We start from the raw sequence: 22,754 nt of genomic DNA, 5'->3' as shown, positions 1-22,754 counted from the left end.
ATCTCAGAATTCCTTTTAACCGTAGCATTACAGGCTTCTTTATTTTGCTGTAAGAAAAGCAGAGATTGAAGCTGACTTCCTGCTTCCTTGTGAGACAATGTCATAGAATCATAGAATCGTAGAATACTTAGGGTTGGAAAGGACCTCAAGATCATGTAGTTCCAACCCCCCGCCATAGGCAGGGACACCTCACACTAAACCATCATGGAATGGTTTTGGTTGGAAAGGACTTTAAAGCTCATCCACTTCCAACCCCCTGCCACGGGCAGGGTCACCTTCCACTAGAGCAGGGTGCTCCAAGCCCCTGTGTCCAACCTGGCCTTGAGCACTGCCAGGGATTGGGCAGCCCCAGCTTCTCTGGGCACGTCGAGCCGCTGCACGTTTGTCTGGTGTGAATGGTATTTTTGTTAGTATTTGTTTCGATGTATCTCCATCAAGGATGACGGAGAAGAAAAGACAGTAGGGGCAGATCTCACTGCTAACAGGAGGAAAGGAGAGAGAACAAGTGCCAGGGGTGCTGGAGTTGTGGTGGAGGATCTCTAGGATCCTGTAGGTGGGATCTGGAGGATATGTGTAGGTAGTCAAAGAAATCGCAGTTTTGATGACATCAGGCAGACCTTCATCTGAAGTCCCCCCATCATAATGGTTAATGTTCAGGCGTCTGTGAGGGAACAGGAAATGGTTAACTTGTGTTCATATTCATTTGTTGTAAAGCCTATTAGTTTAGAGAACTTTGTCTAATAGGCTCTTAATTGCTTCAGAAGCTGTAACTGGTAGGCTTCAGTCCTTAATTCCTCTTTTGTTTTCCTTTTTCCCAATAATCCTGGACCTTCTTGGTATGTTTTCTGGATTACAGTAAAGCTTTTTTCATTCTTAAAGTTCCTGGAAATATCTAACCTCTGAATTCTCTTCCTCTGTTTTTAAATGCATGGACCAAGCTCATAAACACATTTCCCTTGACTTCAGGGTTGCTGTAACCAGTTATTTACACCTCTATTGTGAATCAGATGTTAGTTGAGGCAGAGCTTAATGCAGGAAGTTTGTGGTGCTTCTGCCATAGAGTGGTTACGATGTGTGGCATGTTGGAGTAGGGCTTCTCTGTGTTCTTCTGGGCTACTGCTCTTCATCAGGAGGCTGTCTCTCAAAGCATCCTTTTGGCTATCAGGACAATTTAAGAGTGAAGGTGAAACTGTGAATCATTTCTTTGAGAAGCATGGGAAGATCCAGCCAGCAGCTGTCACAGGAGAATGCGAACAGATTTCTGTGTACAGTGGATGTTATACATGGAGTAAATGCCTGAAAGCAAAACTCGGGGGGGGGTGGGGGGGGTGTCTGTGTGTGTGTGTGTCTTATTTTCACTTTCTTCATCTTGTGCTAATTAGCTTTAGAAATGTCACTGACTTTAACCCAGTCCTTGTTACCTGTTCTGTCTGAAGTTTGAAGGCTCTTTGAAAACAGTTCACTAGTTCATAAAAAGTTGGGTATTTCTTTGTTCACTAACTGTTAATTTAGTCTTTACGTGTTATTAAATCCTGAAAACGAATAGTAGGAAATGTACCTTTCTTAGTGTCTTACTCTCAATATACTATATTTCATATCCACACTTTTGAGTTTCTAATGTAGTGAGTTCAGCTTCCCTCATGAAAAGAGGGAAGGTGCTACCTGGTAATCTGGTAATCTGGTGTTGTCAGGTACTTTAAAGATGGGATATTTTATAAGTAACAAGTTTTGCCTCTATTTTCTGTCAGAAAAACAAGGAACTACTTTCTTAACAGATCTTCTTTCCATCGTTCCTATTGGGACTTAAGGGAAGATTTATTGAAGAAATGTGATGCCTCAGGATCCTCTGAGATAGAAGCAGATCTATAAAGGAATAAGCAGTGAGATATGGACTAACCATTTTCCATCTTGTCAATGCAGAATATTGTCATGGTATTTGTCAGCAGTAAATGTAAAGGAATTAAGGCTTATCTAATGAGGTATTTTTTACAGTGTTGTTTGTCAGGTCCATCTCTTGACTTGGTGCTCCACAAAGCTTTGTTTCGTCATTAATATAATTCTGGTAGAAATTATCTAGGAATGTCCACCTGCCTTCTGCCCTGAGTGAGCAAATATGGTTTCATAGAGCCGCAGACAGGTTTGGGTCAAAGGGACCTTCAAGCTCCTCCAGCTCCAACCCCTGCCACGGGCAGGGACCCCTTCCACTGGAGCAGCTTGCTCCAAGCCCCTGTGTCCAACCTGGCCTTGAGCACTGCCAGGGATGGGGCAGCCACAGCTTCTCTGGGCACCCTGTGCCAGCGCCTCAGCACCCTCACAGGGAAGAGCTTCTGCCTAAGAGCTCATCTCAGTCTCCCCTCGGGCAGGTTCAAGCCATTCCCCTTGGCCTGTCCCTACAGGCCCTTGTCCCAAGCCCCTCTCCAGGTTTCCTGCAGCCCCTTTAGGCACTGGAGCTGCTCTCAGGTCTCCCCTTCAGGGGCCTTCTCTCCTCTTTCAGTGTTCACATTTGGGGGGACTGTACTGCTAAACAATACTATAATGTTCCTGTTGACAGTTTGGCAAATCATTGTATGGTGCTGTAATGCTGTAAGATTTACACTTTTAAGCTTTCCTGACTTTTAGAAGTGTTTTATCACTGAGGTGGTGATTCCCATTGGGAAATATATTTTGATAGCAGAAAGCAACCGTTGAAAGCATCAAGCTCTTTTTGATGCTATGCTGCATCAAAAGGAGCATGGCCGGCAGGTCAAGGGAACCATTGTATATGTGACTTAGTTTGCATTCCCTTAATACTTTCATAGTTAATAACTTTTCATTACTGGAAAAACCATAAAGTTCTACTCTGAAAATACACATCTAATAGCTCCCAACTTGCACAAAACTTGCCAGCAGCGGCCAGGTAATGTTTGTCCATCTCACTGGGCATCGAACACTTTCTCACAAAAGAGCTTGGCTTTCCTAATGAGTTTGCTATAAAATATGATTTATTTTTAGTGAAGTGATCATAGAAGAGGAAAATAGTGGGATCTGCCTGTTCTAGTGCTGGTATATGGGGCAAAAATAGTTTGCTTTGATTCTGAAATAGTCTGGCTTTCCCTAGGAGGTCTCTAGAAAGAAGCAGAAATGGCTTCTGTGGGCTGTCATAATGTGTAGCCACCTAAAATGTGAACTAGTTCTCACAGCCTGTCTGCAAACTGTCTCAATTTTAAGCAAAGAAATAGGCCTTAGTCATCCAGGAGGATTTAATGGGAGATTGCAGACTTGTTCCAGCTTAGCATCTGTGGAAGGTTGCAGCATTCAGTCTCTACTCTCTTGGTTTTTCTCATTACATTGGTACTACTGCTTTCTCCTGCTCCAAAAACTGGTTTTGTGTGTGCGTTCCATTGAAACCTACCTTTGTTAGAAGATAAAACATGTGGCAGAGTCTGTCTGTATGTGAACCAGGAGATTCCTGAGCTCTTTATTAAAAGAGGCTACTTTGGTGAAGTGCTGTTGATGCCCTAAAGCAGAGTTCATAGAGGCAGTACCTTTTACCTACCTGTTGATACTGTTTGGAGACCTTTACTTGCATAATGTCTTCATTAGATTTGGTAAAGTTACATATGGCAAGCTAAATAACCAAGTCTGGTAGCTCTTGGTTGCCCAATTTGCTGCTGGAAGCAGAGCATAGCAATGGGAGTGTGAAGGATCCCCATCGGCACCCTGCACCTTCAGCTTCTGCTGACGCAGCTGCTGGTGAGGCTGGAGGAGAGAATTAACCTGGAGTTCACTGGGGGTATGAAAAAAGCCTGATCCAGCTCCTCCTAATAGTATAATGCCATTTGCCGTTTAATCCTTCTAATTCCATGAACTAATATGACCAACAGAATCTTTAATTATTCTTAAACATTATTTCTAGCTGAGCAGTAGCTAAACAGAGGACGAGCTGTGACCAAGTGACAAGACGCTGTGGTGGTGCTTGCAAAAGGAAAAGAACAGCTGCTTTTGGTGACCTGCTGCTTCTGCTACTCTCGTTAGTGAAAACCTTAACTAAGCAGGGTATAAATTTAGTGAGTACTTACGTTTAGAGTACTACAACCTTGTCTGGAAGGCGCAATGAGAAACCACGTCAGGAGTTGAGGCTAAATTAGGCTTATTACTAAAAGGCCTTTCTTTCTATCTCCCACTGGTGCAGGTCGCTAAAGCTCTAACCATCCTCTGAGGCTTCCAGGCGAGCTCTGTGAATATGGAATTAGTCCTTGAGACATCCCAGGGCTGGTAACTCAGGGTCTGAATTCAGGGCATCAATTTGTTCTCTACTCATGGTTCTTTGGAGCAAATTCCTGGATGCCCTGTATATGCGCTGTGCAGAGACTTAATCCCAGTAGCAGCACAGCACTTTCTGGAACAGTTTGCCATGAGAAGGCTAGAGGTGAACATCATTAGCAAACTGTTGTCCTCACCTGTGACACTGTTCAGGCTCAGTGCAATTGGCTTCTTCAGCATAATTAGGTTTAATTAGGTTATACCTGAGCACTGATGGCACAGCTCCATGCTGTCCTCTTGTCAGTGCAAGCTGATGTGGGGATAGTCCTTAAACCTCTTTGCTTTCATTCATAGGAACTTTGAGGTTCTGGGTTGTCCACTGCTATCATGAGAGTCTGATTCTGAGGAAGATGCCATTGTGTTTGATTGTCCTTCCAGTCTTGGATGGAACTCCAGATGGATACCTGGAGAGTATTCCAGTTCCAGCCAGGAGGTTGGAACTGGGTGAGCTTTAAGGTCCCTTCAACCCGGACCAGACTGGGATTTTATGGAGAACCACTTGAGTCTGCTTTTTCTTAAGTAAATCCATCAATCAGGTGTACACAGGATGTTATCAGTGTAATGCTTAGTACTGAAGAGAAGATAAGTCATGTTCAGATTCAGGCAGCTCTCCAGATAGTAGCAGGAGGTGTTTACTGCCTGCTTGTTGTCTTGCTCAAAGCCTAGATAAATACACTTGGATTAGTGGGATGTTGGGGGATTATAATATTATCATGTTTCAAGGAAATAACACTCTGAGTTCTGTTGCCTCCTCTTTACTTGTAAGGTCAACTTCATATTTCCTTCTTTGGAGGTTGCAAAGGGTGTTGTGTGTGAAGTAGTTTATTAGTAACAGATTGTGGGAGAGGAAGGATATGCAAACCCTCAAGTTTTCTTTCTGTGCTGTGAGCTGGAACATAACAGCCATCTAAAGGAATTAAATAAACAGAATTGATATTGAAGACAATTGTGTTTGTGCCCAGATGCAGATCTATTTTGTAGTCATGTAACAGTGGGATGCTTCAAGGAAGGGCCTGAACTGTGTTTAGGAGCCCTGGGAATAAGCCTAAATACTGGCTGGTGGTGCTTTGAAGTCATTACACAAGGGCTGGATGGTACTCAAGTGATTCATAGATGGAGAGGAAACACTGGTGCTGTACTGTGTTTTCTGTTTGATATTCATGCATTCATACATTCATGTGTGTAGACAAACATACCCCAAAAGCTGTTTGAGGAATCTAACAAGTGAATGCTAACTGCTGAGAGGCAGGAGAGGCTGATGTTAATGTCGCTGTGCACACTTAGTGGTGTTTGTACGTCTGTGCTCTAAGCTGCTGCTTGGAATGTTGGTATCTCTCTAAGTCATATTAAAAGGACTTCCAGTGGCTTTAAATATGCATATAAAGCTCTTTTGAACTGGGTAGTGCTGTGTTAGTATAGTTCAGAGTATTAGAGAAATGAGATTGCGTTTACTGAGCATCCTCCAAGAAGACCCTAATGTTGCAGGAAGAAAATCCTAATGTGTTTCTGTAAGACGAATGTGTTACCTTGTAACTCTGGAATATTATGTGTACAATAAAAGGAAACCTGTGGTTTGTTGCATGTCCTGATCAAAGGGTCGTTACTATTCTTTTGGTCTGGTTAGGAGCTGCTTTTGTTCTTTCTGTTTGATTCTTTACCTACTTTAATAAGAGGATGTTCCACCAGCAGAAGCTGTCAGTGTGTCTGGCGAACCAGCAGCTCAGTCTTTTATCTTCAACAGCATAGACACAACTGTGTTTTTCTTTCCCAGGACATTCAGAGCAAGGCAAATACATGGATAATGTTTGTTTGATTTATTTTTTACATCGGTTAACTCTGGGTTTGAGTGGCTTCTCCTCCTCGTGGCAATTTATTCAGCTCAGAGAAGACTTTGACAGTCAGCTTGCCCAGGAGCTAAAGACAGCAGGTTCTCTAGTCTGTGGGGTGTTGTAGAAATCACAGAATCCCAGACTGGTTTGGGTTGGAAGGGACCTTCAAGCTCCTCCAGCTCCAACCCCTGCCACGGGCAGGGACCCCTTCCACTGGAGCAGCTTGCTCCAAGCCCCTGTGTCCAACCTGGCCTTGAGCACTGCCAGGGATGGGGCAGCCACAGCTTCTCTGGGCACTCTGTGCCAGCGCCTCAGCACCCTCACAGGGAAGAACTTGTGCCTAAGAGCTCATCTCATCTCCCTTGTCCCATCACTACCTGTTGGCAAGATTGACTTCTGAGCAATTAGGAGGGTACAACCCATTCTGATAGGTTTGGTTTTAATAGTAATGGACAGTGGAGGCAGTTTGCTAAATGCTGTGTCTTTCCCAGTTTAACGGGATAATAATTGTATCAAACCATTGGTCAGAAGATGTAGTTCCTGCTAACAGAGCTGGAATCATCCTGGCAATGGCCTGGATGAACAGAAACAAATGGAATGGAAGGCTCTGCATGGATGTTGATTCCTATGGTTACAAAATGCATTGGCAGAATAGTTTTGTCATCATTCTGAGGTTTTATCTCTTTTCGCACTTTCTTCCTCCTTCTCAGTGATGTTTCCTAAGTTGGAGCGTTGCTCTCTTACACCCGTTGTTCTTTTGCTTCACGCAGTGTTTGGGTTACACGCAGTGGAACAGGATCGCCATGTTTCGAAACAGTCTCAAGATGCTGCTTACAGGAGGGAAGTCAAACCGCAAAAACAGGTCCAGTGGTAAGTAAATGTCACCTCCTCTTGCATGTGTGCCATTTATGGGTTTGGAAGGTTCCTTTCATGTGTGTTTTGGTCTTTCTTATGGCTATGTACTCAGTTGATGATCTTGTAGACTCAGACTTCATCACAGGTAATTTGAATATTGTCCTGTGGTTTAGTATTTAAAAACAGATGTCTATTAAACTGTATGTAAATAGTAATCTGTTTTATTGGGGAGATAAGATGGAGGGAAAGCAAATCATAGTTCTACATAATCCTGCAGTAAACTGACATCAGGGCTCATACTTCAGTTATGGAAATGAAAAAGAAACCTTTTTTTCCCTCTGCAGTGACTGTGGTGGTTTGTAGCAGTGAAACCTTCCTCATAGGCAATACTTGAGATAGCAGCATCAAATGGTTTTACTTGACATTTTTAAACAGGAGAGATGGAATTAAGGAGAAATTGCCCAAGTTTAGTCACCGTTTCTGTTAGTTTCCTCTTTCTACCACCCCAGAAAAGGACTTTACAGACAGCCCGGTTTCCTATGGCTTGGCCTGGTTGATCCATGGAGGAGGTTAGGAGAGGCTGTAATAGTGAAGCAGCGCAGAAATCCTGAGATGCTTAAGAAACATTCTTATTTAACTCTTGTATTTATTTCCAAAAGTGGAGTGTTGGCCGCATAAGAGCTTTTAATTAGCTCTTTCATTTCTCTTTTTGAAGCCATCTGGCAGCACATTCTGAATATTTTGGGATACGGTGTTTATTTGTGCCTGTGCATCTGTGTCAATAGTGTGAACGTACATTGCATGGGAAAGCATGAATGGAGGTGCAGGGATGCAGCAGTGATAAACACTGTGGAGCAGAGGGGCTGGTTTCCCATGTTGAAACAAGTTAATACGTATTTTCCACAGTGCCAGAATTTCCCCTCTGACTTTTGATATCTTCCTATCTTTTATGTGGGGAAGGGGAAGTTGCCCTCAGTTTGCCCTGAGGTTGCCCAGTGGCAGCGCTGGGGACCTGTGTTAATCTGGTGTCTGGTGAGAGCCCCAGTTTGTGTTGGTTGATCGTGGAGATCCTCGTCACAGAAGGTTCAAGCAGTGCATGCGGGCGTTGACTCCCTTGCATTAGTTACTGTGCTTGGTGTGTACCTGCTACAGTGGGGAAATGTCTGTTCTGCAAAGAGCCTGAGGTCATGGTTGTCATTCACAGCTCTTGTGAAGGAGATTTCCTTTCCTTCTGAACTCCTCAGTCTTTTGTTGCAGGAGTGGTTAATCTGAGGGAGGTACCTGCATGAAACAGAGTTTTGGGGCAGACCCAGGAGCAGATGGCTCTGTCCTCTTGTGAGTCAGTATCCCTGTGAAGTATCACATGCACAGTTTAAAGCCCAGGAAAGTACAAGTCTTTTGGTGATACCACTTTTGGGAAGTGCAGAGCCAAATAATCTGAAAGAGTGGTTTCTGTACAGAGCTATAGCTTTGTCAGATATTCTGTTATCAGTCCCCAGTATTCCTTTTGGCTTAGCTCCCAACGCAGTTTGAAGGATCTTGTACTTGCAGAGCTTTGCAAAGATGTGTTTCTGGTTTTTGTGAATGAAGAATGTTAGTTCTGAAATGAGATTTGATGTGGCTGCACGTCTGTCTTGGAGCAAAACAGAGATGGAGCATCTTGAGAAAGAATGTGACAGTGTTTAATGGAAGAGCTTTTCTCTAGTGCCTAATGACTATCCTGTATGTTTAATTTATTACAAGTCTGCCTTTGAAATCAGGTGCTTCAGTGAGAGGTTCTGTCTGGTGTTCTTCAGGGGAGAGAAGAGGGAATAAAGAAAGGAGATGAGAAGGTTTGTTATATTAATAGTGTGTAAATGGAAAACTCTCTCCATTGGAAAATCATATCTCAGATAAGTGTCAATCTGTCAGACTCTAACATGACATTAGATGGGTGCACTGCTGCCTAGATTTTATACATAAATACCTTTAATTCTGTATTTCTTTAGTAAGGAAAAGCAAATGAGTAACTCTTCCATGTCTGTAGCATGCAGTAGTCCAAGCCTGAAATTTGCTGCTTTATTATTTGCTTTGAAGTTGTGGAGCGCCGCAGATTTGTGCTTTCAAAGTTGATATAAAAGGAGAGTACTTCCCTAACCATATACAACAGGAGTTTGTGACCCTGTCACTGGCAGTGACAGAGTCCTATACTGGTCTAAACAGCCCAACATTGATACACCTCATCTTCCTCATTTCCTAAACCTCAGGGCTCCTTTTCTTTTCATCCTCTGTTCCTTCCTGCTCTCTTGGTATGCAGAGGAATGGATCCTGAGGAATCCTCCCACCCTCTGGAATAAAGGCACGTGTGTAGCAGATCCAAGGGTCTCTTCTCTAGACCTTTTTCACACAGTGAGTGCTACCTTCAGCCCACCTCCATTACTGTTAGGATTTGGGGTGGGTTGTGTTGGTGGGTGCTTCAAAAAGATGGGGTATTTATTGACTTTTAAATGCTATTTTCATTATTAGCATGACTCAAATTGCCAGTCAGAAGCTGGAAATGAAGCTTCCTGATGGTTTTGGTACTCTGAATTGCCCCAGAAGCTGTTTGTCCATGGGAAGTGTGATCTGGAGGGTAGAGCGCCCCAGCAGCCAAGGCAGATGAGGCCAGACCAACCCTTGTACATGGAGCTTTTCCAATCTCTGGGAACTAGGAACAAACTCAAGATCTTAAGTTCTATGTTGTGAATAGAACGTGTTGGAGGTTTCAGGTCTGCTGTTGATTCACCTTCTGTGGAATGACTGTAAGTTCTGTAGGTGGGTGTCAGCCCACTTGGGTGTCTCTGGTGTGTGTGGGTTTGGATGAAATTCCCATGTCTGCATCTTCATTTCCTACACTCTGGTCATTTTGCATTGCAGTGCTGGGCTGAAGGTATTGCAGGGCTTTTAAGGGGGGATCCAAGTGAGCACCTTGGGTTTCAAACGAGTGTTCTTGGCAGTGCCTTTCATTTGCAGAAGTGCAGTTAGTAACGGGGTCAGCCAAGTCAGATGAACAATCCCTAGGTGTTGTGATGTGGTTTTGATAATTCTCCATGATTAAAAGAGCACTGGTAGCAGTAACAGGAAAATGCCTTCTTATTATTCCTCCTTCAGCAACTGCTGAGCAGCTCCTCTGAAGAGCTGTGGTTACCATTTATTTTGACTCTGATGGGGTGGGTGCTTTTCCTTTGCTGCTCTTAACGCTGTTGTGGTTCAGAAGCACAAACAGTATTTATCAAAGAAGAATACCACTTAGATGTACAATTACATGCAGTAATGCAGTTAAAATAAAGGCACTTGTACTGCAGCATGAGGTGGGGTCATCTCCTGTGGTTCATTCTCTGTGTATGTGTAGTTTCCCAACTCATAGGACTTAGTAGCAGCCCACTGCATGTGGTACAACTCTGTGCATGGGTACTCGTGCATGTAGTTAATCTGTTGTCTTAACAGAAATTCTCTTGTGGCTCAAAGGCACTCGAGACCTTTTTCAGTAGTGCCTTGAGGATACATTATGACTGCAGTAGTATTTTGATGAGGCTTTTGTTGTCTTCTGTCACAAATGGGTATTCCATTACACCACAGTGTCTAAAGCTGAAATGTGATCTCAATATACTTAAATATTACCTTTCTTTTTCTAATCTAAATTAATTTAGAGAGAGATGCAGACATGCACCTTTTCTGACTCCAGTTTATAGCCTCGGCTAAACTTACTCAGGATATATTTGTTTTAAAGATCTGTGCTTTGCTCCATCCTTCTGTTCCTGCTGGTTGAAGCTCCAGCATGATTATTGTGGCCAGAAGCCCTATGGCTGGGGCAAGCAGCTGCACTAAAACCTGCAGGTAGGCACTCCTGCCTGTCACTGCTTGTCAGCTATGGTTTTGAGGCTTCTTTCCCCTAATTCTGCATTCGATGTTCTGTGCAAGTCCTGCATCCAGCCTGGGGCCCCAGCACAGGAGGGACCTCTCATATTTGTCTGCAGTTTGCTTGCTTCTACTGAGCATACTGATCTGGGTATGTATTTCAGCAGTTTGCATCTAATCAATTTACTAATATATTTATTCCAATACCATGTTAATGAAATAAGCCTATGTAATGGATCCAGTTTTTCCACCTATTGCAATTGCCATTGTTTCTTATTTCCTTCTTACCTTATCATGTTCAATGTACACTACCATAAGAGCTCAGATTCCATTTAGAACCTAGTAAAATTCAGCTGCAAAACTCTGTTTTACTTAGTTTTATTCCTCCTTATTTTGTGGGGTCCAAGTCCAGGAATTTCCCTTTTATTTCTGGCAGAGGCCGAGGTAGATTCTTAAAGTATTCTTGTCTTTATTTCTTTTGCGTGTTAAATGCATCTGAGGCATCTGATCCTTTATAAACCAGCCCAAAGGGTCTGCTCTTTACTTCTGGGTTACTTAGGGATTGTGTCTTACATGTTCTTGGTTGATAAAATGCACACAGTTTCTATCTGGAGCTTTCCAGCTGCTTGTCATTCCTGATGGGTTTGTGTAGTGTTTTTATTGCTGCTCTTTCCTGGTTCACAGGAGAGCCAGTTACTTCCAACTTCCAATGTATTTATGGGGCCTTTTGGAACCTGCACTTTATATTTGAATTCCAGGACTAAAAGAGCCCTGTCTTACTCTACTCTCTTGATTCTTGCCTTTCTAAGATAAAAGGCATTTCAGAAGGTCTTATCACTGCTTTGCCAGAACTCCTCACAGTTTCTGATCTATCTGGTCTCCTTCGGAACTCTAAGCATCATTTTTACCCCCCAAAGAGTTTGAGAGGGTCACAGTTGCTTTTTGGGTTTCATGTCTGAAAGGAATTGCTGAGTGGCGAGATCCAGCTGATGGCCTACAGAAGGTATTAGAAGCAAGGTCTTAGAAGACGCATCAGACTTGCAGAATGCCTCGTGGTGCTGAGTACCAGATGTGTCCACATGCTCAAGGTGGTCCATCCAACTTCAGACCATTTTCTTCCAAATCTTTTGCTATTTATTCATAAATCCATTTTGAAACAAGCCTGGGCTATGCTGACAAACCCATGGCTCCTCTGACCATAGTGAAGTCTTGTCCTTGAGTTTACTGAGAGTGAACTGACCCTTAAAGCTTTCCATGTATAGAAGTTAGGGTTTTCCTTCTGAAGAGGGAAGCAGATTGGGAGGAGCTGTGTGTACACACACATTGTTCTTACTAAGGCACATTGATTTGGGCAGACTGTCTCGTTCAGGTACCAAGTGACCTTCCCAGCACGTGGACAATAAAGCTTTTGCCTCAATCCTGCACAGCTATCTCGGGGAGAATTTTAGCAGCTACTGCCCATATTGTCCTACCACACATTTCTTTGCTTCTGATCCACAAATACCTTTTTTATAACACCACAGATGTTAACCTCCCTTGCTTTATAGCCCACAAATAATCCTAACTTGACAGCTCTGTGCAGTCCTGCCCTGTGTTTGTAATGGTTTTGTTAACTCACCCATTCCACTGGAGTTGATCAACCTGTGCTGCTTTATGCTTCTGTGTACGTGGGGGGAGCAGGGATGACCCAGCTCAGTCAGCCTGGGCCTTGCCAGTGCTTTCATACATTTGAACATCTCCAGCTGTAACAACACAAGCGTTGACTTGAGGCTGCTGCATCCTGTGGTGAGGAACAAGCTGTGGATGTCCTCACCCACCTGCCAAAAAGTGACTTTATTACCTGTTCAGTGAGTTTTGTTTTCATCCTCTTTGTGGGCTTTTCCACCTACTTGAGATTGAATTTTTGTTTCATTCTTTATCTTTTTTGCAGACATATAAACTAATACTTTTTTTTTCCATAGAGGGAATTTTAGTCCTTTCCCAGTGTTTCCTGATTGTTATCTGTGGTGCTATATCAGAGCCCCAGACTGGTTTGGGTTGGAAGGGACCTTAAAGCTCCTCCAGCTCCAACCCCTGCCATGGGCAGGGACCCCTTCCACTGGAGCAGCTTGCTCCAAGCCCCTGTGTCCAACCTGGCCTTGAGCACTTCCAGGGATGGGGCAGCCACAGCTTCTCTGGGCACCCTCTGCCAGCGCCTCAGCACCCTCACAGGGAACAATCTGTGTGCCTTAGGATTATGTTTGTAAATGGGGTAATACCTCATCCTGTGCCCTTGCACATGAGCGCCCATTTGTGTCCAGCACTTGGGTGTTTTGCTGATGAGTGCTGTAGAAGAGCTCACAGCAGCTACTGGTTTCAGTCAAAATCTACTTACTGAGTATGAAGTGGGTCAGGGTGTTGAGCTTTCCAATGCAGTACTGTGTGGGGGCTAAGCAAAGCAGAAGCATCAGTTCCCTTACTAAATCTATCAGAGTTTTTCTGGCTAAGGAAATAAATAAATCAATATACTATTGCAGTCAGACTGTAGTGACACAGGTGTTTCAGGGGACAGTAAATTCTGTATACGCTGTGTAGCTGTGGCTGTATCTGTAGTTTGGTGGTGTTACGGTACCCGCAGGTTCGAAGTAACCTCCCATTGCTGTCTTACTCTCTCTGAACCAGGAGAGGGAGCAGATGTTTTCTGGCTAATCACATACCAAAAGTTGCTGAAACGCTCCATGCTGACATGCAAAGGAGATAAAGTTACATTTTCCACATCAAGTGACTTTGGCTTCTTTTCTTCATCCACAAAATTCCCATATGCAGTTCATGAGGAATATGGACACTTGCTTGAAAGAAACTATTAGAAGTAATTGGAGGGCTTTGTTAAGCCAAACTGTTGGGAAAGTGGAATGCCTTTTCCAGCATGTCTGGGGACACCTTAATAATCAGCTGCTTAAAATCCCAAATAAGGCAATGAAGGAAGTTGAATTCACTGATACAAGCCTATTTCATCTGTTAATTCAGAAAGAAAACTGTGATGTCTGATGGCAGATCACATGTAAGTAACAAACCCAGATTCGTTCAACCGAAGGCATGATTCAACCAAAACAAATAATGTGTAAAAATAGATTTCTCCTTTGATCCAAGCAAACTGTTTTCCACAATTCTGGAAATACACCAAGTATTGAATGTTCTAAAGAAATTGATTTAGAAACATTCAACACTTGGGTGGTGACTTTGCCATTTTACCTTAGTGTGATGAATATATAATGTGTTTTCTCATAATCAGAGTTGGAAGGGACCTTAAAGCTCCTCCAGCTCCAACCCCTGCCACGGGCAGGGACCCCTTCCACTGGAGCAGCTTGCTCCAAGCCCCTGTGTCCAACCTGGCCTTGAGCACTGCCGGGGATGGGGCAGCCACAGCTTCTCTGGGCACCCTGTGCCAGCGCCTCAGCACCCTCACAGGGAAGAGCTTCTGCCTAAGAGCTCAGCTCAGTCTCCCCTCGGGCAGGTTCAAGCCATTCCCCTTGGCCTGTCCCTACAGGCCCTTGTCCCAAGCCGCTCTCCAGGTTTCCTGCAGCCCCTTTAGGCACTGGAGCTGCTCTCAGGTCTCCCCTTCAGGAGCCTTCTCTTGTCCAGGCTGCCCCAGCCCAGCTCTCTCAGCCTGGCTCCAGAGCAGAGCTGCTCCAGGCCCTTGCAGCATCTCCGTGGCCTCCTCTGGACTTGCTTGAGCAGATCCAACCTTTCTTTGGAGCAACACAGTCTAAACAAGGCATCCCAGCGCCCTGTCCAGGTTAATCCCCAATGAATCGACTTCCCTGGGGAGATTATTCCAATACCTGATTGAAACAGGCAGTGGCTGAAGTCAAACCCTTCTGCACCGCCTGGAAGCGTTCTCTTGTACAGCATGGTAGCAGTATTCCCGAACAAAACGGAACTAGACCTACTTCATTAGTGACTCCATTGCTTATTAAATGAAAGGTGGCTGCTGGATGCTGCAGAGGAGGTACAAGGAGTGCAGTGGAAAGTGCTGCTTGTGTTTGCCCAGACCATACGTTGATAAAGACCAAGCCTTTGCCCTTGAACTACTGTTGGGTCTCTGTGTGTGTACACGCTTGCTGCACTTACGATGTCCTCCCAGCCTTCGGAGCATGCCCAGAGGCAAGCCTTGCTTGTGTTCCTGCTCTCCCCTGAGGGTATTTGGAAGAGGCTGGTTTCTCTTCAGGGCTGGATCCTCTGTCCTTACATCGCTGTTAACCAGCTCCGTTTTAATCTCACTCTATTCATTATTGTTAATCTTTGTTAGTCTAAGCAGGCCTTTACTTAAATTTCCATCAAAGATGTGGGCTTTTTCCATATCGCTTTTTTTCCCTCAGTTCCTAAAGATAAATATTATTTATATTCAGTGTGACTTATCCATGGGGCGTGTTGATGCTTGCACTTGTTTATTACATTGACAGATGTTGAAACCATCTCTCTTCATCCTAGAGTTATGTTCTATGTATGATTCATGTTTTCGAGGGATTTTTGTGCTCTTACTGGCCAGCTTATGTAAGACTTAGTGATGTACAGTGACCTGTTCTAGTGTGATGTCTGCAAATACGATCCAGTGCAGTTCAGTGGAGGTTAAACTTAATTCCCTTCTGCATCCTCTTCCCAGCCTCCAGGGTTTCTCTACGGCTTTGAAGGGTGGCTTTTCTCCTGTGCCTTTTGCAGCTCCCAGCTCAGGACTGTGGGTACCAAAGTCCTGGTTTTGTGAAGACAGAGGTTTAACTTTGTTGAGATAAGTGTCTCTTTGTGCTGAGTGTTGGAGAGCGATGTCTGGAATGTCGGTATTCCTTTTCGGAGCTGCATTCGCTCTTCCTTTTTTCTTTCCAACCATTCAGTGATTCTCTTTATCAACCGTTGCAGTGAGCACCACGTTCTTGCTTTAAGTGCTTGGGATCCATCCTGTCTCTTTAATGGAGATGCTTATCTCTGCTGGTGGTTCTTTGTACAACCAGCAGTGTTCATCTCTCTCCTTGAGATGCTCCAGTGAAAAGATCTTCACTTTACAAGACATGTAGAGTTGTGGAAATAGAACTTCCTTGTTTGTTCTGGGGGAGCAAATGTTCCTCCTGTGCAGCACCTTTTGGGAGCTGTGGGAGCCACACCTGGAAGCACTTCAGGAAGATTGGGGCACAATGGGACAGAAACCAGATGAAACAGAAGCTACTCCTCAGTGCGTGATGGCAGCAGAGTGGGGCTCTCGTAATAATTTGTTTATTAATTTAAGGCAGTTTTCTTAATTTTCTTCCTGTTTTCCTAAGGGAAGTATTTCCTGACCACCTTTTGGGGCAGGAATTGTTCCTCAGCTCCATCTAAACCTGCCCTGGTGCAGCTTGAGGCTGGTTCCATCCCTTGTTCCTTGGGAGCAGAGCCCAGCCCCTCCTGGCTCCATCCTCCTGTCAGGCACTTGTAGGGAGCCATCAGGTCCCCCCTGAGCCTTCTCTTCTCCAGACTGAACCCCCCAGGTCCCTCAGCCATTGCTCATCAAACATCCAGGCCCTTCACCAGCTCCATTGCCCTAACTACTAGGTGAGGAGGGATGTGTAGGCTGCTCGGGCACTTAATAAAATCCTGTTGTGGGATTACCTGCATTAGGTTAAACTGAAATCTGTGCTTTTTCAATTCAGTAGGGTCACAAAAAAGAGAAGTCTGTTGTGGAAAATGAAAGGAGTGTCTTCTTTTGATGAATGCAGATTTAATGCAGTCACATTGTAACTTGTTCTAGGGTTGTTCCTTGTTTATTCCATCAGTGGGTGTTTTGTGTGCAGGTTCTCTGGCATCACAAGAGGTTAATGTCAACTTTGGGGTTGTTGTGTCTGTTCAAGACATGAAGTCTGTTAGTATTTTGTACTGAGACTTGGCACCAGCAGTGATTTATCCCAGGGTGCTTTTTCCAAACAAGTCTCTTTAGGATACTGTGCATGAAAGAAACCAGGCAGCTGGGCTTGCTCCGGCCTTGGGGAGAATGGATAATGGGCAGCTCGGGGCCAGGGAACTGGGTTAATCTCCTGTGAAGGGCAGAGGTCTTGTGGGCTTCAAAGGGAAGAAGAAAGGGAGAGAGGAGACTGGTAGGTTTGCTATGGCTGTGAGCAAGGTGTCCTTCTGGTTTGTGCTGCTTCTGGTGCCCAGGCCTTTGCTATTTGCTGTGGGTGACAGTGCTGACAACAGAGAGGGTGGCTTGGCCATTAGCCTTGGCTGCTGTAGCAAGAAGAGAACGTCGTGGAAGAGATCCTGCCTTTGACTTCCTTATTATGGAAGCCCGTTTCAGTGAGCAAGGACAAGGTTCTGTGGGTGAGCACTGTGTGCTGCTGGGGTGGCTGCAGGTATTGGTGGAGGGGTAGAGAACTCCAAAGAGCCTGGTCTCTTTGTGCATGTGCTTTACTTCCCCCGCTATTTGCAGGTAAGTTGGGGTGCGTCTTCTGAGTGTCTTTACAACAGGAGAATGTCCCCCTCTGCACTGGTTATAACATTGCAGGGTTCTCAAGTCGTCACGTTTTAAATGGATTTTAATGAATTAGCAGTCATCTGAGTTGAAGTTAAAACTAATTTTAAACTTCCAATGCATTTCCTAGCATCAGAAGTCAGTGCAATCTCATTATGTTACACATCTGTGTGTGCTCGTCGCGTGTTCTGCCTGTAGGAGTGCTCAGTCACGTGAGCAGTTTTTAGGGCTGGAAGTGATTCTCTATTCAGGGCGTGCTTTGTGCTGTGGTACTTGGCTTTGCTTGGGTACTGATGTAAAAATATATGTAACATAATGGCAACAAAGAGGTCAACCCATAAACCCCATGCATTTTCATGACGCAGATGGTACCAATTCACCAAAGATACTCTCTGAAAACAAATTCCAGCCCCTGTCTCCTAATTTAACCTGTACATGCCAGAAACAACTGTGATTTTCGGATACTGATGTGTGCTGTAAGACAGGAGTGAAGCCAAGAAACCTTTGCCAGCAGTGGTTTGTTGCCAGCCTGGTCTTATTCAAAGACCCCTTTTATTTCATGTCATGTAATACTGATGCTCAAATTGCAGCAGTTGCTTGTGTGAATCAGTGAGACTGGGAATGTTCATCAAATGGTGGTAAAAAGGTGACTTTGGCAGTAATTTAGTGGTGTGGAAATAACGCACAGGCTGACAAAGATGGCTGTTGCTTTCTTCATAGAGTGCCCCAGACCTCTGCAGTCACTGTAGCACCCAGTCTGGGGAGCTTTGCTCAGCAAACATGATGGAAAGAGAAGGAAGATAAAGGCTCTAAAAGTGAGATTTGAGATGGTCCTGGGCTGCCAGTGTGTGGAGTGCTTGATAAGAGAGGTTGTGAGGAGCCACACTGCTGGGATGATATTTATAGTAATTAAATCTCTGTAAATCTGCCTTGTGTGTGCTAATCTTAAACTTACCTAGTTTGAGGGTGAATTTGGAAAATACGTGCTTCCAGTTAAAAATCACAGATAGGAACTGACATGACAGACTCTTACAGGTGAGGTTAAGATTAATCCTGCTTTCTGAATTGGATGTGTAGGCTTCAGCAATGGGCTCAAGGGGTTTAGGTGGTTCTGTGCTCGCAGGCCAGGTATTAAAGCAGGCCTTTGCCGAGGTGCTCACCATGAAGTGCACAGGTCCCCTCCTGGCACAGTGAGCAGTGATCTACGGCTGGATTGAAGAGGAAAGGAAGGGAAAAGGATGCATTGGACTGGGTTTGTAGGTGTGAAAAGGATGCATAAGAGTCCAGGTGCTTGTTTACAGAAACCTATGTTCTTGCTAGTGACAATTTGATTCCCTAATCATAGAATCAAACAGGTTGGAAAAGACCTACAGATAATCTTCCTTCATTAAAAAGATAGCAAAGCAGAGGGTCTGGGTTCTGATTAACACACACTTCATACAGTGTAGGTGTCTCTGGAGAAAATACTGATTTGTTATCAATAGTGAGAAACAAGGATGCTGCTGTTCCCCTGTGAAACAGGGAAGATGAATTGTATCTCAGACCAGATGTACCTGTTTCTTTCCAGTGCTGCTTAAAGGGTTCAAGATGAAGGCATTGATCTGTGTCACTAATACCTAAATGTAAAGGATTCATTCTGCTCCAATGTTAACTCAATGTAAAGGATTCATTCTGCTCCAATGTTAACTCAATGTAAAGGATTCATTCTGCTCCAACGTTAACTCAATTACATGAGTTCTTAAGAAGCGTGTTTGCCTGTACATGCAAGGAGAATTCTCGCTTCTTGTCCTGAAGGTCAGGCGGAGCAATGCTGACAGTGTCTCTTGTAGGAGTCTTAAGCTAATAAATTTCTTATGACAGGGGTTGTTTCCTTACTGTGTTTAAGTACAAGCTGCCAACACAGTAGGACCCTAATTCCAGTTCAGGCTTCCAAGCTCTGCAGTAATAAAAATAAACACAGACTGCACAGGAAGAGAGTTCTCCTTCAGTTCTGCTGTTGCTCTTAGCAGCCTTGTGGCCCATGGCCCTGGGAGTTGGGCTTTCTTGTGCTTTTTCATGACAATGCAATATGAGGAGTTGATCTGGGATGTCTAATGACAGGCAATGGACCTTCACATTCTAAGGTATTTGTACTATCCCTGGCAGTGTTCAAGGCCAGGTTGAATGGGGCTTGCTCTAGTGGAAGGTGTCTCTGCCCGTGGCAGGGGTTGGAACTGGATGAGCTTTAAGGTCGCTTCAACCCAAACCAGCCTGGGAGTCTGTGGTTCTCTCACACAGAGTTCCAGCTCCGTGCTCCTAGAGGTGAGGTTAGTGCATCAAAAGGTAGTGGGGAGGGAGAACAAACCCCAAAATAACTTTTGGAAAGGTTCTGAGGCATTTTAGCAGTGCTCTCAGTGCTGGGTCATGCTTCACTGGATCTGTGTTGCAGCTCCCTCAACAAACACACTGAAGCCGTAACTCATACCCTGCTGCAGCGACCTTCCTCGATGAGAGGGACATGTGTGATAAATGGATGGACTTAAGTACATTTATGAATTGCCAAAGCCTCTTAAGCCAAACTGCTATTTTTACTTCATTAATTAGAATGTTTCCGTATTGCAAACAGTGCTGGTTTCACCCCCAGCAGATGGCTTGCTCCACAGGAAATCTAACAGCACAAAGACACCAAATGCGCTATTCACTGATGGAAGTTTTACTTATGGTTTTCCATCAGATGACTTTGCATTTCTTTTCAATGGTACAACAGGAAAAATTACAGCTTCCAGTTTAAATCATTTAGCAGGTGAGGCAAAGCACAAAAAGTGAACCAGGTAATAATCTGCCTGAAATAGTTTTCATAGAATCCATCTTGCTCCAAGCCCCTGTGTCCAACCTGGCATTGAGCACTGCCAGGCATGGGGCAGCCACAGCTTCTCTGGGCACCCTGTGCCAGTGCCTCAGTCTCCCCTCGGGCAGGTTAAAGCCATTCCCTTTGGCCTGTCCGTACAGGCCTGTGTCCAAAGCCCCTCTGAGAGCGGAGCCCAGGGTTGCTCCAGGAGGGGCCTGGTCACTGGGCGTGATTGTGCTGGAGCTTTGGGCTCTGGCTCTCGCCAGGCACCAGCTCCAACAGCTCTGTTTGGAAAACAGTTGGAATGGTGCAGTAGATCCTGAGTTCCAAAAGGAGCTTCAGTGTAATGCGAGGTGGGTTTGCATCACTGTGTGAGAGCTTGAGTGGTCAGTGTAGCTCAGAGGGTCTCTTCTTCCTCTGTTTGCATCAGATGCAGTTCAAGCACACCCTGTATGTCTCCTCATCCTTTCTTCTCCCTCTTCGTCCCCATTTTGTTTGTTTGCCAATTTGTCTGTGTGTGTATAATAACGCTGGAGAGTATTAACAGGGGTCTCAGTTGAGCCATGGAAAAAGGTGGATTGAAGACTCCCTATTTGACTGACAGGCAGAGCCTGCTGTTCAGTTTGCACAGTGGATAATAAGGTTTTGAATTATCACTCCTGTTCTTGCTCAAATAAAACACAAATACATCGTTACACACTGAGTGGGAAGCAGGGATTGGGATGGGGGTACGAGGATCCCAGAGTGCAGAGGTACGAAGGCTTAGATAAAGCCACCTTTTAACATCATGGTGCACTTATGTACGTATGTGTGTTTAACTTAGTGTTACTTAGATCATTAAGCAGTGGTAGTAATAAATTTGCTGTGAAACTTACTAAGAACCGGTGGAAGTACAGTTCTGTTCTTTTTATAGCGTTACTGGTGGGAGCTGCTTTAGTTTGTGAGTACAGAGGCTTCAAAGAGGATTTGGAACAGGGGGACGCTTGGACTGGTACAGTGATTGACAGGCAGTGTTCAATGCTGTATTGAAGAAGTTTGTTTTATATATAAATAGATGATTGCATGTTATGATACTTTTACTTACATTACTGAAATATAATCTATTTATTCATTCAGTTTTGGTTCATTTATTGCACATACCTGTTCTCTACTCTTAGTTATTGCAATGTAAACTGTAGTTCAAGGAAGAAAAGCCCCAGTGTGAATTGAATAATGTTCTATAGTGCAGATTTTCTGGTTCACTTGAATACTTTGAATAAAAAGACACATTCCTGCTGCTTTCTGTGCCTGAATTATCATATTCTTTTGGATGCTTGTAACTGGCAGGCATCTATAGGTGCTACAGTAGTTTACAGCAGCAGAAGTACCCCTGAAGGTGTATTCTACGTATTGGTAGATATCTGCTTTCCCATAATAATAATGACAATATTATTAATAATTTATTATTATTGTTATTATTATCAATCATTTTATGTCTTAGTAGTTATGTAGCAGAGATTTGCAAGTGAAACATAAGGACATTGAATCATCTTCACTACGAAGTGCAGCAATAATGAGTTTATCTGTGCTCTGTCTCAGCAGTGGTAACAGCAAGGCCAGTAATTGACCAATTTTGTTTTATTTAAGAGTTTTAATAGTAATAATGAGGCTTAAAAGTAAAATGAGATATAATAGTAATAATGGCTCCAATCAGACGTCACCTTCCAACTGTTACATCTCCCAGTTTCTTCTTACCTGAAAGCATCCTGAAAATGTTCATCTTAGTCTCCAGTGGACACAACCCTTAATGTGCTCTGCAAGACCAGGTTGTACCAGCCCTATTCTCTGGCTTCTATGAGCAAAGCACAGATCAAAGGCTTGAAATCCTTCAGACAAGAACAAAAGAAGGTTTCAAGTTGGTCTATTAAGTGTGAAACTGTAACTCCTTGAGGCTTTTTGCTGTCAGCAGGTGCTGATGAAAGCCTTGCAGCAAGAGACACCGGTTCCTGACAATCATTTTCACCATTAGCCTCAAAAGTATTTAAATTTGGCTTTAGAAATGGATCATTTTGGACTCGGTGACACTTCCTACGGGAACACTTGGTAATTGGCACTCGGACAGCAGGATGCTGCAGTCAGAGAGGTGATGGATTGTTCTCTGCCTGCTCCCCGGTACGGCCACCCTGGGAAGAGGGAGAACAGCCCCTCATAGCCTTTACATCTTTAGTATTCATGGTTAGATTGTGCAGGGAAATACAGCTGTAATGACTTCGCCAAATGAGTGCCCTCTTCCCATGGATTGAGAGTATAAAAAATACTAGCTGTACAGTGCAACTGCTTGCTTCCGTTTGAAACTAGTGTTTCAGTCCTCTTTTTAATAGCCAACTACTCAGGAAGTGTGCAGATTACAAAGGTGTGTTGGTGATAGTGATTTAATAAGGCAAAAGATATCCCGATGAATCAAAGCCAGCAGCAGTGAACCAGAAGAATCAGGTAATGGTCATAGAAAGGTGAGAATTGGAAGGGACCTTAAAGCTCCTCCAGCTCCAACCCCTGCCACGGGCAGGGACCCCTTCCACTGGAGCAGCTTGCTCCAAGCCCCTGTGTCCAGCCT

The 22,754-nt window shown here is 44.2% G+C and overlaps 1 protein-coding gene across 8 annotated transcripts in view; it reads left to right on the top strand.

Moving 5' to 3' along the window:
- The window catches only part of TANC2 (tetratricopeptide repeat, ankyrin repeat and coiled-coil containing 2), a 218,465-nt gene that overhangs the window by 32,973 nt on the left and 162,738 nt on the right, over positions 1-22,754 (top strand). For all 8 annotated transcript variants that reach the window (XM_065698868.1, XM_065698863.1, XM_065698867.1 and 5 more), the window contains exon 3: positions 6,902-7,001. In XM_065698868.1, the coding sequence (XP_065554940.1) occupies positions 6,935-7,001 (67 nt within the window). In that variant the 5' untranslated portion in view covers positions 6,902-6,934. The remainder of the gene's footprint in view (positions 1-6,901; positions 7,002-22,754) is intronic.

This window comes from Lathamus discolor, chromosome 20 (assembly GCF_037157495.1).
Source record: "Lathamus discolor isolate bLatDis1 chromosome 20, bLatDis1.hap1, whole genome shotgun sequence".
NCBI classification, from domain to species: domain Eukaryota; kingdom Metazoa; phylum Chordata; class Aves; order Psittaciformes; family Psittacidae; genus Lathamus; species Lathamus discolor.
This window is presented reverse-complemented; position numbering and strand designations above follow the sequence as displayed.